This window comes from Nicotiana sylvestris, chromosome 1, assembly GCF_000393655.2.
Source record: "Nicotiana sylvestris chromosome 1, ASM39365v2, whole genome shotgun sequence".
Classification (NCBI taxonomy): domain Eukaryota; kingdom Viridiplantae; phylum Streptophyta; class Magnoliopsida; order Solanales; family Solanaceae; genus Nicotiana; species Nicotiana sylvestris.
Genome location: NC_091057.1, coordinates 137,038,790 through 137,051,625, shown reverse-complemented (window position 1 = coordinate 137,051,625; position 12,836 = coordinate 137,038,790). Strand labels below are relative to the sequence as shown.

The window sequence follows — 12,836 nt, the reverse complement described above, 5'->3', positions numbered from 1 at the left end:
ACCATCTTCAATATTGGGTGAATATTCCCCTCTATTTACATTTATTGTCATTTAATGTAGTCATTATTTATCATTTCTCTTTCACTCACTCTTAACTGCATCATTTAATACCCATTGGATGAAATTGGGTTAAAGGCACTTTCATGTCACTCATATAAATATGTTCAGATCTAGAGTTTATTACGTTTAACTAGGATTTATCCATTAGTCTCTTGTTTAATTAGTTTAACAAAATCGTCCATACTTTACTCATTGACCTTGTCCCCAAATCCCTCTTGCGCACCTATTAAAGATGTGAATAATATTACACACCAAAACTTTTAAAGGTGTGTCAATTACACACCACTTTGGTGTTTGACCACATCTGCTTAAAAATTGCTATTACACGCGCCAATCAGCGTCTCACACGTGTCATAAATAGAAAAAAAAAAATTGAAAAAAAAAACCTCTGCCCCCCACCCCCACTCCTCATTTTCCCAAAGGAAAAAAATACAGAAAAAACCCCACCCCCTCCTCATCTCCCCAACCCCATCATCTTCTCCACCACCCCATACTACCACCAACCCTTCCACTACAAGCACATTCTTCCTCAACTATAGATTCAATTCTTTGCCCGATTTTTAACAAGTTTTAACAACATCCATCACAAATCCTTATAGAAATTTCAAAATCAAGCTCAAACCCAAAGCTTCAAACTTGTTAACGGTGTTTTTTGAATTTTATCAAAATTAATCACCTAAATAAATTTTTATTCAACAATAACCACGAATTCAAACTAATTTTCTAGGTCACAGAATACCAAAATTAACAAGACTCGATTAAATTTTCAAGCTTTTTCAAATGGTCAATAATGGTAATTTTTACAAGACCCAATAGCTCCTCTTTTTTTTTCTTTTTTTTTTTTCTTTTTCTTCTTAATCATGGGCGTTGAAGAGGTGAAATATGAGGGGGTAGACAAAACTAGGATGGAGGTTGGGGAAGAAGACGGAACAAGGGGGAATCACTGGGCTGTGGGTTGGGGAAGAAGACATGTGTTATATTTTTTTCTTTAATTTGTAAAAAAAAATAGTTAAAAAGGGTAAAATAAATAAAAAACTTAATTCAGATGAATTTTGTAGTTTTCACGTACCCCTTTTATGTGTAATACACGCGTGTGACACATGGCAAAAGAGGTGTGTAATTGATACACTTTTAAAAATTTTGGTGTGTAATACTATTTCCGTATTTAACATGTGTGTAAGAAGAATTTGAGCACAAAATCTATGCGTAAAGTATGTATTTTGCCTTTAGAAATCAATAATTTGAGACGGAGGGAATACTAATAGAATAATGTTAACAAAGAAAAGACTAAAGAGAAACTTCCCTAATACGTAAGAAATTTAGGCGATTGTTCTAGAATAAAAACGAGTGGCGCTCTCGACAAGTCAAGCCCTGTCGAGCTCGAAGGTATCTGCCACGTAGACTTTGCGGACCCACAAAAGATATTTAAGGAACTCCTAATATTATCCGTTTGGGCAAGATGTGCGCACTACCTACCCTGCGCATCTTAAGGTAAAAGAAAAACAAACCTACTAGTCGAAACCCTTTCTTTTCGATCAGGCTACTCTCACGCTTCTCTACTCCCTCTGCATAAAGCTTGGATCAACCTCACTGCTCCACCCACCCAAAATACTCGTATAATAACACATACATATAATAATAAGAGGTGAATATTGAGAATGGTATCAGGGAGGTGGATTGAAACAGGAGCGGATCTGTGGAAAGATAGGGCATGGTCCCTGCAGCTTCGTCTAAGAGACCGCCTTAGGGTCGCCGTCGATCATCACCGTCGCCGTCCTTTGATCTCTGACGGCTACTTCTCATCTACCGTCGAACGATGGGTCCAGCGCTTCAGCGATTTCCGTAGAGATGCTCTCCCTTCTTCTTCCACTTTCTATCGTAAAACAGGTCAGTTCAACATTATACGAATTTGTAAAACATAATGTGACACAACCGCATCTAATTTGATCTATCTTCCTGTTCGCTAACATCATCAGTTATGCTACACGGAAAATCTTTATACCGATTTTTCATATCTAGGATTTGCGAAATAGTTAGACTAAATAAAAAAGGACTTTGACAAAGAATTAAGGAATGTTTTTAGTTTTATAATTGAAAAATTAGGGAATGTGACTGCACTTCAACTGTATAAAACCTGTTAAAGCAATAATCTATGCTTTACGTAACCAATGCTATCAATTAACATCTAATGAGCTCATGGTATTTGCAAGGAGAAATTGGGAAAATCTACTAACCTAAATAGCAGCTACCTTAGCTGCTTTCTGCCCTTAGACTTCCAATCTCTGAGCTAGAGTTACCTCCTTGATACAGCGAACAGGTTTCTTCATATGTTAAAAGATGTGATTTGAAAGTTAATTATCTCGACTGAAATTAGTTGCTATAATTACTCCTGGTACCAATATTTATCTACCTTTGATGAATTTAGGGCAGTTTATCCAACTTTCTGGGATTCTTTCGATATGTTAAACCTTGCCTTTGTGTCCTTCATGAGTTGGAAGGTTCTTTCCACTAAACTCTCCAGTCACTTGTATTTGCTAACCTTTGGGGATTTGAGCTCACGAAGTAGTTATAATTCTGAATCCCTATGACTGCAGTTAGCAAGGATATTGATCCAGAAGCAGATTCAGTTCTGACTCGCATGCTTCAAGCTGTGGCTGTACCTGTGCTTGGAAATGTTTGTCATGTGTTTATGCATGGTCTCAATCGTGTTCAGGTAAGCTAAAGATTTGGTGAGTTACTATTTCAGCTGTTGCCTAATTGGGAGAAATAACTCGATGACTTTTGCAGATATACGGTGCAGAAAAATTACATCAGGTGCTGGTCAACCGAGCGGAGAATAAACCTCTTATTACAGTAAGCGATGTTCCTGAGCTACTTCTAGTTCCTTGCTTTAAGCCTCACACCCCATGATTATGCCTTTTGATATATTACTGTTTAAATGAACTCAGGTGAGCAATCATGTTGCTGCTATGGATGACCCCCTGGTTATTGCTGCACTGCTTCCCCCCAGTGTTATGTTGGATGCACAAAATTTGAGATGGACGCTTTGTGCAACTGATCGGTGTTTCCGTAATCCAGCAACGTCTGCCTTCTTCAAACATGTCAAAGTTCTTCCAGTTTCCCGTGGTGACGGTATATATCAGAAGGTATTTTCTTTGCTGAGATGCTGTTGAGATAAAGTTGATCTAATATTCTAATTGTTTATACATCAGTATATATTTCTTGCTTCTCCAGTCTGAGATGTTTTCTTTGAAATGGTAAAAGAGACTGTGGAGGTTACAGCTAATTGTTCAGTCTATTCCTGCATGTACCACAGGGGATGGACATGGCTATTTCAAAATTGAACCGTGGTGGATGGGTACACATATTCCCAGAAGGTAGTCGCTCTCGAGATGGTGGCAAAACTATGGGTTCTATTAAGAGAGGCATCGGCAGGTACTCATTCTTTTTAATTAATAAGTTGTGAATTGTATTGTTATCGTTAAGTAGGTAAGTTGATATCAATAAGGATACCAGTTCAGTGGTTTAATAATTTTGTATTTGGAGAAGAAAAAGACCAAGAGACAATGTATTGATAGAACTATACAGAAACCAGGACCAGAATTAGATAGTTTTTTTTTCTCTGTTGATTAGCCCCTCGTTTTCCGGCTTATGTTTTTCTTTGTCCTTAATAGATTGGTTCTGGATGCCGATAATGTACCAATAGTCGTCCCATTTGTGCATACTGGAATGCAAGACATCATGCCTGTAGGTGCCAAGCTTCCCAGGATTGGAAAGACGGTATGCATTTTTTATTTTGAGGGTGGTGAATAGTGCAGCTACATATATGGTGTGCCAATATTTATAGTAGAGAGTAGGGCAAGTAAAGAGGTTAAACCTATTACAAATTACTCTCTACTTTGAAACATTTTCATTTCCTGGTAATTATGATTTATAATTTCCTAGTATACTCTTCATGAGCTGTAAAAACTGCAGGTGACTGTTCTTGTTGGTGATCCCATCGAGTTTGATGACTTGCTTGCTGCGGAAGAAAAGGATAATATGCCGAGAGGAAAATTATATGATACTGTGTCAACAAGAATTGGTGATCGACTACAGATGCTTAAGGCCCAAGTCGATAAACTTGCTGTCCAGGAAGCACTACAATCACAATACTACCATGACCGTGTTGGTGAACGAGCTGCTGGGATTGTGCAGCAGATTGACTGGGAAGCTCTCGGCATGGACAATTACTTGAGCAACAGGGAGGATCACGTCTCTCCTCCAAGGCAAGAACCTATTAGTGAGCAGACATTAGTTGATAAGAAGGTGGAGGAGAATAGTCAGGATAGGTACTTTAGGTTTGGCTTCTCTAGGGAAAATGGAATTGTGTCGAGAATGAGAGGTTACATGGACTCAACCGAATTAATGCTATTTTCTGCTAGATGTTTAGTTAATAGTAGGGTAAAAGAAAATTTTGGGAATACAGAAGAAATTGGCCCACTGGAGGCTTGGAACAACTTTTGGATGCCGATGTATGAGAGTCAGGTTTGTAACCGGGAGATTTTACATTAAATGAAGAGTTTAACTGGTTTTGGTCTAAATAGAGAGTTTAATTTTTGTATATTGGTCTGTGCCGCATATAGTTTTTTATACACTATTACTAACTCAAGTAATAAACTTATTAATACTGTAAGTTAAACGTCTTGTCGCATGATTTTGCTAAAAATGATATTTTGATCAGCATGGGGTGATGTGATATGGTTTATGGTCCCTCTGCAAATCCATCCCTTTCCGATGAAGGTTTGCATGATCTGTTGTGTCAAGGTAGGCCTTGATTATTCTTCTCATTTGGCCTTCTTGTTCAAGTTTGGACGTTATCGTTTCGAGTTTCTGCCACTTTGGGGTCCTACGGAGTGTGGTCATCTGTCACTATTTAGTACCGTAATGCTTCCTACTGGTTGAAGCCAAAATTGACTCTTGAAACTTCTGGGTCAAAATAATGTAATTCAACGGATCAAAATGTTATATTAAATTGAAAAATTAGGCTAACTCTACTAGGACTATTATTTATTTGAGAAATTTTGTAAAAAAAATCTGAAATTATCTTACAATGCATTAGAAAAAGAGTTAATCAATCAATTTGAATATGGTGAATAGTATCATTTATTGTGGATGTTATCTCATGAAGATCAAATTGGCCATAAGTTGCAACGGAATATATTTCTGAAAGAAAAGAGGAGTAATCCAACGGTTAAAATTACCTGAAAGAGCAACAAAACATGCATCCGACGGTGCTCTGAACAATCAAACTCGAATGAGACCCCACAGTCACCTCAGCTTTGCCTTTACAGATTTATATCCGGGGAGCAGCAGGGATAAAAATGGAAAATAAGAAAACTGGTAACTCCACTTGAATTTACATTTAAAAAGAAAAGAGAGCGACTCTGGTGGGGTTAATGGTATCTTCATTGAATTCAATGGGGAAGAATATCTGTTAGTAATAAGATTGCTAAAATGTTAGAAGAAGAGGAAGATTCTCTGGAATCAGAAACTGAACTCACCGATGAACAGAAAATTGAGATTGCCAAATGGTTCCTTCTTAACTCCCCCGCCGGCGAAATTCAGTACGTCGCCAAAGGTCATTTTCTTCTTTTCTTCTCTTTCGTTTGCGGATTTTTAGCTTTGAAGGTTTTTTCGTGATTGAAATTGTAACCGCATTGGTCTTCGTTTGCGATCGGCGGTTTATTTTTTTTTTGAGTTTTATTCGGTTTGATTTACAGATGTTAGAGCGATTTTGAAAGACGAGAATGTATATAGGAAAGCGGCTGAGGAGGCATTCCCTTCTTACAACAAATCTCACTTGATTTGTCTCGAATTGCCCAACAGAAGTGGCGATGTAAGTGTCTCTCTCTTGCTTTCTTTTGGTTTGCAGTTTGTTAGATCTTTGAGAATGTAATTTAGGCTAATCGTGTCCTTCAACTTGATAATTTTAGCTTTTGATGGTTTTCAGTGGTTGAAGATTTGTGAATGAAGTTTAGCTAAGTTGTTGAAGGTTTAAAAATGAAATATTTTGTAAGCAATACTTATTGTGCTGTGTTGTAGTTTTCCTTAGTTGAAGGTTAGAAAGTTGAAAGACTGAAGGGAACGATAAAAGTTATGCATGAGAAAATCATTTGTCTTATTGTCCATTAAAGAAATAAGATTACTCTAGTAATGCTCCAAATAAGGCTTTTAGGATAGAGATATATTCCATGGTACTCGGCAATGCTATATACGAAAGAATTGTGTTGTTTGTTGAGCAGCATGTTTATGTATAGGTTCTCTACATTTGTACACCACTTGTATAGAGGGAATTTCCACCACTTTCCAATAATCAAAAGAAGAAAAAACATTTTCCAACGAACTGTTCTTTATGAAGTCTAAGATTTTGTTCCGCTCTTCTAAAAAGACAGTAAAATGCTTCATGGATGTAGTAATGACCGGTTGGCAGATATTTTTATTATCTTACTATGTAAAGTTGCTGCTCACTGCATTTGCAGGTATTGGTTACGTCTTTTGGTGAGGTTGATAAGGATGAGTATCTTGATCCTCGCACCGCCCAGGTTGCCATAGTCGACCATGTCAAGCAAGTACGTTGTTTAGTTAGTATATAATGCTAAACGTAACTTTTGGATTTAGTTGGATTTTTTACTCTCTGGTGTATTGACATTCATCTTGTTGATAAGATTATAAGTTTTCATTGGATGAGCCACCGAAGAGGTGCCAATTGCCTATACAATAACAGATATACAACAACTCCCATGTGCCACCCACAAGCTACCTTGGAAGTGCAAAACAATCGAAACTATTTACTAAGATCTACATTGACATTCTAGTGTTTGACTTTCTTCTTATTGCAGAAGTAGAAATAAAGCCACACAGGGTTTTGGGGTGGGGGACAAGACTTCCAATTTCACTTTTCTAGTTGATTTATGCAGGCTAATTCGCATGCGGGTTTAAAGAAGCTAACTCCCCTAACCAAGATAGAAGCTTTCGTGTCACTTTTTTGCCTAAAACACAAAAGCACCAAGAGTGATGCTGCAATTTAGCCTCAAATGAAGAGGAAAGGAAGAAGTCACTGTAAAGGAAGACGACATTTACCTTTTCCATTGAGTCTTTTAATGTCCTCAATAGCTACATGATATATAAGTTTAAAGTTTCTAATGAAGGGAATCCTTTTATGACTTCTATTATCTTTTCTTTTTTCTAATTGTACAAGGTCCACCCTCATATCTCCTATCAGCTGAGAAGATATGACTTAATAAATGATCAGCTTAAGTGACAAAGAAAAGGTTTTTTGTTTTGTTTGATTTTAGGGGGTGGGGTGGGGGTGGGGGGTGGGGTCTGTAGAAGAGGAAGGTATGGATGCTAGGTTTGTAAAGGATAAGTATTTAGTTTAGAAAGTAATTCACAAAAGCAAAATAATATGGACAGACATAAACAACCTTGTAGAAGTTAGATACTGTTAGAATGGTAGGATGATATCCAAAAATGTGCTTATTCTAAAAGAAAGGAAAAAGAAAAGTAAAAAGAACAAGACAAAGAGAGAAAAGAAGAAAGAGATGCTTCATATAGTGCTTTGGTATACTCGTTTTTATGCTGTGCATTAAATATCTCCACATAATCTGGTTTTATGCTCATATTTATTTATCTATAGTTTAGTTCTTTTAACATCTTCTGGCTGGTTGGAACTTGAATTATTAAACACATTCAGGCATTGAGACAAAGAACAAAAGAACCAGAGTGAGTTGTGTTAACTGTTAAATTGGTTTATATGATGGAAGTGGCTATGATGAATGAAGATATTGTAAACTTGAAAAATGTGCTTGATATAGCAAGTCCATGATTATCGTCGTTACTCAATAGTTATGAACTTCACATAACATGCATTTCTGTTCTATTCTTGTTAATATGATGGAGTGATGCCAATTTTAAGTGAAAGAAGGCTCCTCTATATAACTTGTCCACGGTTTTATATTAATCCTCATTACTCAAGAGTTATGAACTTCACATAACATGCATTTCTTTTCTATGCTTGTTAATGTGATGGAGTAATGCAAATAGATTGGTAAGGTTAATTAAGTCTCTGTTGATATAACAAGTGCATGAGTTTACTCATAATTCAAAGGTTATGAAGTTCAGTTGTATTTCCTTTTCTTTTCTTTTTTCCTAGTTTATTGGTGTCGAGTAATACTATGTGTGACCTTGTAAGTTCATGTTATGTATGTGTGCTAGGCCTGTAAAGAAGTTAGGCCAGCAAGAGATGAAGAACTTCCATCTGCTTTCGTGGAAGAGTATAGGTAAGCTTCTGTTTTGTATGACATACATTTCTCGGTTTTAACATCTGTGGTTTTGCTTCCCTTTTTAGTTACACTCTACATTCTGTTTATAACCATTGAGTTAAAAAAATTCTATGTTGTTATGACAATGCAATTACTTCACCTAATTGAGCTTATCTTTGTACCATGCTCAACAAGACTTGCAAATGCAACCTCAGTTTCTTGATGACGCTCAAATACATTGTTGTGAATGTAGTTTAACCTAGAGCAAATTTATATGCTATGACATTTGCATTTCTTGTGGAAGTGTTCTTTTCCTGCTTAATTGGAAGAAAAACTGCGTGATTTGGTCAGTGCTTACAGAAAGCAGTCTGAAAATAAATAATTTAGGTATATCTCCTTAGTCTCCTCTCAATCAGTACCATTTCTTCTCTCAGCTTCAACATTACTTTCTGTGTCTTTTCTTTGAAAATATTCTTAGTAATCTGCAGTTCACGTGTTAATAATTCATCCTACATCATGATTCACGTGCATGTTTATTCCAGTAAGAATCTGACTCATAATACATTGGTTTACCTTTCCGCTCAACTTTATCTGTGAGGAACAAATGTTTCCAAAGTAATGAATAATGGCATCAACGTCAGATACTAAGATGGAAGCATAACACCTAAATTTGGTATTGTTAGGAGACTTTAAGAGTCTAAAAAGATGAGATTCTGAGGGAGCAATAAATTCTTCAATAATTCCTAAGTCCTAACGCTGAACATGCAGATTATGTTGATCATGTCTTTGTTTTATGTGAATAGTTCCCTTCTTTACATGGTATGTTATTCTTCTTCATTAGGGGCTTTGTTTCTGAGCAATGACTTTGTTATTACTATTGCTTGCCAAATTCTCCTAGTCATGATATTTCTTGTGTAGGTCTGCCATGGATGCAGAAATTATGAAGTATGTGAGTGAAGCGTATCCAAAAGGAATCTGTTCAGTTTACTGTACCAAAGGAAAGGATGTGGAAGATCCAGGATCGGACTTTGAACTCGTTGTGGTGATTTCAGCTGCTAGGCATAGTCCTCAGAATTTCTGGTGTGTTGGATTTATCAAAACTCTAACTCTGACTTATATGTGCAACCCTCTCTTTGATTTTGATCATTTCTACGATAAATTTGTGACACACATCACAACGTGGTGCATTTTCGAGAGTAATTTGTAACCGTCTGAGATCATGTATTCATGTTTCTGTATATATCCAATCCTCAAAGATGGACCAAAGGATATGCTGTTATGTGGTCTGAAGGTGTGAGTCCTTTGCAACACGGGTATTTGTTAAATGGCAGTCATATAAAATGTGTGATGCATGTTAGTAATGATCGGGCAATTTTAAATAGATTTTACCAGGAAAACCTATAAGGTGATGTCTCTGATTCCAAGGTGAGAAATACATTAAGGCCAGCTTTCGTCATTGATAGCCAACTTTGTCTTAACCCACCAAATTGCCTCCATTATGTGTCTTCGCTAAAGATCTGTCGTCAGTAAAGCTTTCCCTTTCAGTTAAAATTTGTAAAATAGAGTTCCCAATCCTTCTTATTATGAAGTTGCAATGACCATAGGTTTTTCTTCTAAGACATCTTGTCCTCCTTTGGTTGTAGTCTGTCTGGATAGAAGCAGAGTTTTCATTTCTTGTTAACTCCCAGTAATTACTATGTCTCAATGTGTTGAATTTGCTAGAACACATGCCATTTACATGTTAAATCTATGGGTGCTTTTAAGATATAAGCTTCATTCACTTCTCAATTACAAAAGTGTCAGTATGCTCTAGGTTGGTTTACAAAAGTTGGGATAAACAAAGAATGAGGGATGTCTGTTGACTGTTGCCTATTCTTCATCTCGTCTCTATAGCACACTTGTCACTTGAGTCGATGGTATCTTGTTATAGCACGTCTAACTCATTGAGTCAGCATACATCTTCTTATAGCATGTCTAAAGAACCTAATGCTATCTGCATCTTCTGTAGCAATGGAAGCTGGCGATCAATATGGAATATTGAATTCAAGGATGAAATTCAATCTGTAGAAGTGAGAGGGAAGATGCAGGTATGCTTTCATTAATAGTTTGAGAATATAGTGTTTGCCTTTTGGTTTCCTCATCTTTGTTTTTGGCTTCACCGATTTTTACGCATGAAGTTAGACATCAGTACTAATTTATTTTTCTATGCGGCCTACTGGTTGATGATGTCGGAGAAGATCCTGAGATCTCATGATCAAATCCCAGTGGAGGTAGAAAAACACTAGGTGATTTCTTCCCATCATCCTAAGTCTTGGTGGGCAGAGTTATCCGGTACCTGTGCTGGTGGGAGGTAGCAGGTACCTGGTGGAATAGTCGAGGTGCGTGCAAGCTGGGCTGGACACCATCCGACCACTGTCATAAAATAGTTAAAATCTTAAATATTGATGTTTAGTTATTGTTGGATTGAGCCGACCCCTACTGTTGCCAGTTTAGGGGTGAGGGTAGTTGTTGCTTTTTTGTTGTATCAAAAGCTTCAGTATTCAAACTTGTATATCCTTTCCCTGCTCTCAATTCAGGTTGGCGCGCACTACTTTGAAGAGGGAAATGTGCAGTTAGATGCACAACATGAATGTAAGGACACAACATTAATTCAGGTAAGTGACTATTGCTTGTCAATGAACTTCTCTTTCTTTATTGTCGTCAGTATCCTTTTCCTGGTCATAACTCATAAGGATACAGAAGCTGTTCTCTACTGTAGGTTGCGCCACTTCTTTTGTTTCTATCTTTCTTTTGTTTGTTTCTGAGCCAGTGTTAAGTGTTAACACAGCTGAACAACGTGTAGAGACTTTAGATTGATCCCTTGTGAGGTACTCGGAGAATGCAGTGAGTTTAAATCTTTTGGCAATAAATCATGATAAATTTTCTCAAAGAATTGTAAGGGAGCGGTCTCTGGATCAGCTATCACCTCCCTTCTGCAATGTGAGACCACGGATGTTGATAATAGTTTCTAACAAGGAATTTGGTTAATATTTGGCATCTATTGTTTTCAAATTACCATTTCTAGAGCAAAATTATAAGCATTACTATCCAACTTAGCAGTATAACAGACTCCGGATATGATTTCTTTTCATAATTTTTCTTTCATTTACCATGATTAGCATGTTAAGAGTTAAGACAGGCAAAAGAATAAAGGATGAGACATAACAGTTTCTGGAAATCCTATCTTTTGCTGGTCTATTGTTGGAAAAGGTTAAGCTAAAACGAAAACCTTTTTCGTTGAATAATCTTATTGGGAATCATACAGGGAAAGAAAAAAAGTAGCATGGTCAAACAGCCAGAAAGAATAAAAAGTGAGAACTGTTTCTGGAATTCCTGTTCGTTTGTGTAACTAGTGTAACAAGTTGAAGGTCAAGCTAAACCAAAAGTTTCTTCCTTGAACAATCTCATTAGACATCATATGTATGGCGAAGAAATAAAATTTTGATTACTATCTTGTGATTTCGGTTTACATTTTACAACAATTTAAGTTTGAATTATTCTGATTTTGTGGTGTCTTTCTTAGTCCCCAGATGATTCTGCAATTTCCTTGGTTAACATTATTCGCCACCATGAGACTGAGTATCTGGCATCTCTTCAGGTTGTTACTTTGTTCTTACATCATCCTCCACCCTTTCTGTCACATCATCTAAGACTCCCCCTGTTCCCACTCCTCTACCACTTTTCTATTAAGTCTCCATTGCTGTTATTTTGTCCCAAGTTACTGATAGCCCTTTTACTGGCAGACATCTTACTTGAAATTGCCTGATACCACTTTCAAGGTACTCCTTCAACTTCAAAACCTCTAACATGTTCAAATATTTTACATGAAAAGACGCATGAGGGCTTATCGCTACAATCTCACAGCAGTCACGTATTCTCACTATGTCTTAGCTGGGAGAAACATCCCTCACCACCTTGCACCATGAAAAGGAAGCAAATAAATAAATCTTTATCTTTTGCAGGACTTGCGGAGGAAGCTTCCTGTTACTCGTACGTTGTTCCCATGGCACAACACTGCGCAATTTAGCCTTACAAGGGACATTGAAAAAGAACTTGGAATTGGAAAATAGAAATGTTTCATGCCTTCTATACAAGCTGAACATGTATACACCATTACTGATATGACAAGCGAGTTTACTTGAGATTGCCATCTTCGGCTCTTTGTCGTCTTCTCCCTATTGTATTTCTTTGAGAGGGATCTTCATTTTTTGCCTTTTTACCATGGTTGTTAATGTGGGAATTGTTCCTTATTTGCCAATTGGCCCGAGAGAGTTGTGTATGCTGTGAAGAGCTGTAAAGTAATGAATTGGAAGTCTTTCTTCATGGTTTCTTCCCTTGGAATGACTGTGAACATGCTGGTAAAGAATGACTCTTGTTTAATGTACTTTTTAAAGCGTCTGAAAGGTCGAGGCGAGTCCAACCATCAAATTGTTC

The 12,836-nt window shown here is 37.0% G+C and overlaps 2 protein-coding genes across 3 annotated transcripts; both read left to right on the top strand.

The window, feature by feature from the left end:
* The first annotated feature begins 1,573 nt into the window (after positions 1-1,573).
* LOC104231209 (uncharacterized) lies at positions 1,574-4,643 on the top strand. The gene is made up of 7 exons (XM_009784161.2): positions 1,574-1,947; positions 2,655-2,773; positions 2,848-2,913; positions 3,009-3,206; positions 3,377-3,495; positions 3,735-3,840; positions 4,036-4,643. Exons 1-7 carry the CDS (start codon positions 1,719-1,721, stop codon positions 4,612-4,614), a joined length of 1,416 nt encoding a protein of 471 aa, XP_009782463.1. The 5' UTR covers positions 1,574-1,718; the 3' UTR covers positions 4,615-4,643.
* A 782-nt stretch (positions 4,644-5,425) lies between these two features.
* LOC104231210 (F-actin-capping protein subunit alpha) lies at positions 5,426-12,805 on the top strand. Of its 2 annotated transcripts, XM_009784162.2 has the most exons (10): positions 5,426-5,680; positions 5,823-5,938; positions 6,582-6,671; positions 8,317-8,381; positions 9,282-9,443; positions 10,372-10,450; positions 10,940-11,017; positions 11,926-12,000; positions 12,146-12,181; positions 12,365-12,805. In XM_009784162.2, the coding sequence occupies exons 1-10, from the start codon at positions 5,557-5,559 to the stop codon at positions 12,470-12,472; spliced, it is 933 nt and encodes a 310-aa protein (XP_009782464.1). In that variant the 5' UTR covers positions 5,426-5,556; the 3' UTR covers positions 12,473-12,805. The 2 variants fall into 2 exon arrangements, with proteins under 2 accessions (XP_009782464.1, XP_009782465.1); XM_009784163.2 differs by lacking the exons at positions 11,926-12,000; positions 12,146-12,181 and having other exon boundaries at positions 5,436-5,680; positions 12,365-12,660.
* The last annotated feature ends 31 nt before the right edge of the window (positions 12,806-12,836 follow it).

What these genes read in the sequence shown, in the direction of transcription:
- LOC104231210 (XM_009784162.2), top strand. Translation starts at nt 5,557, where the DNA reads ATGTTAGAAGAAGAGGAAGATTCTCTGGAATCAGAAACTGAACTCACC. An exon ending in AAGTGAGAGGGAAGATGCAG is followed by an intron (nt 10,451 to 10,939) that starts GTATGCTTTCAT and finishes CTCTCAATTCAG; the next exon opens with GTTGGCGCGCACTACTTTGA. An exon ending in AGGACACAACATTAATTCAG is followed by an intron (nt 11,018 to 11,925) that starts GTAAGTGACTAT and finishes TGTCTTTCTTAG; the next exon opens with TCCCCAGATGATTCTGCAAT.
- LOC104231209 (XM_009784161.2), top strand. Translation starts at nt 1,719, where the DNA reads ATGGTATCAGGGAGGTGGATTGAAACAGGAGCGGATCTGTGGAAAGAT. An exon ending in GTGACGGTATATATCAGAAG is followed by an intron (nt 3,207 to 3,376) that starts GTATTTTCTTTG and finishes CATGTACCACAG; the next exon opens with GGGATGGACATGGCTATTTC. An exon ending in TTCCCAGGATTGGAAAGACG is followed by an intron (nt 3,841 to 4,035) that starts GTATGCATTTTT and finishes TAAAAACTGCAG; the next exon opens with GTGACTGTTCTTGTTGGTGA.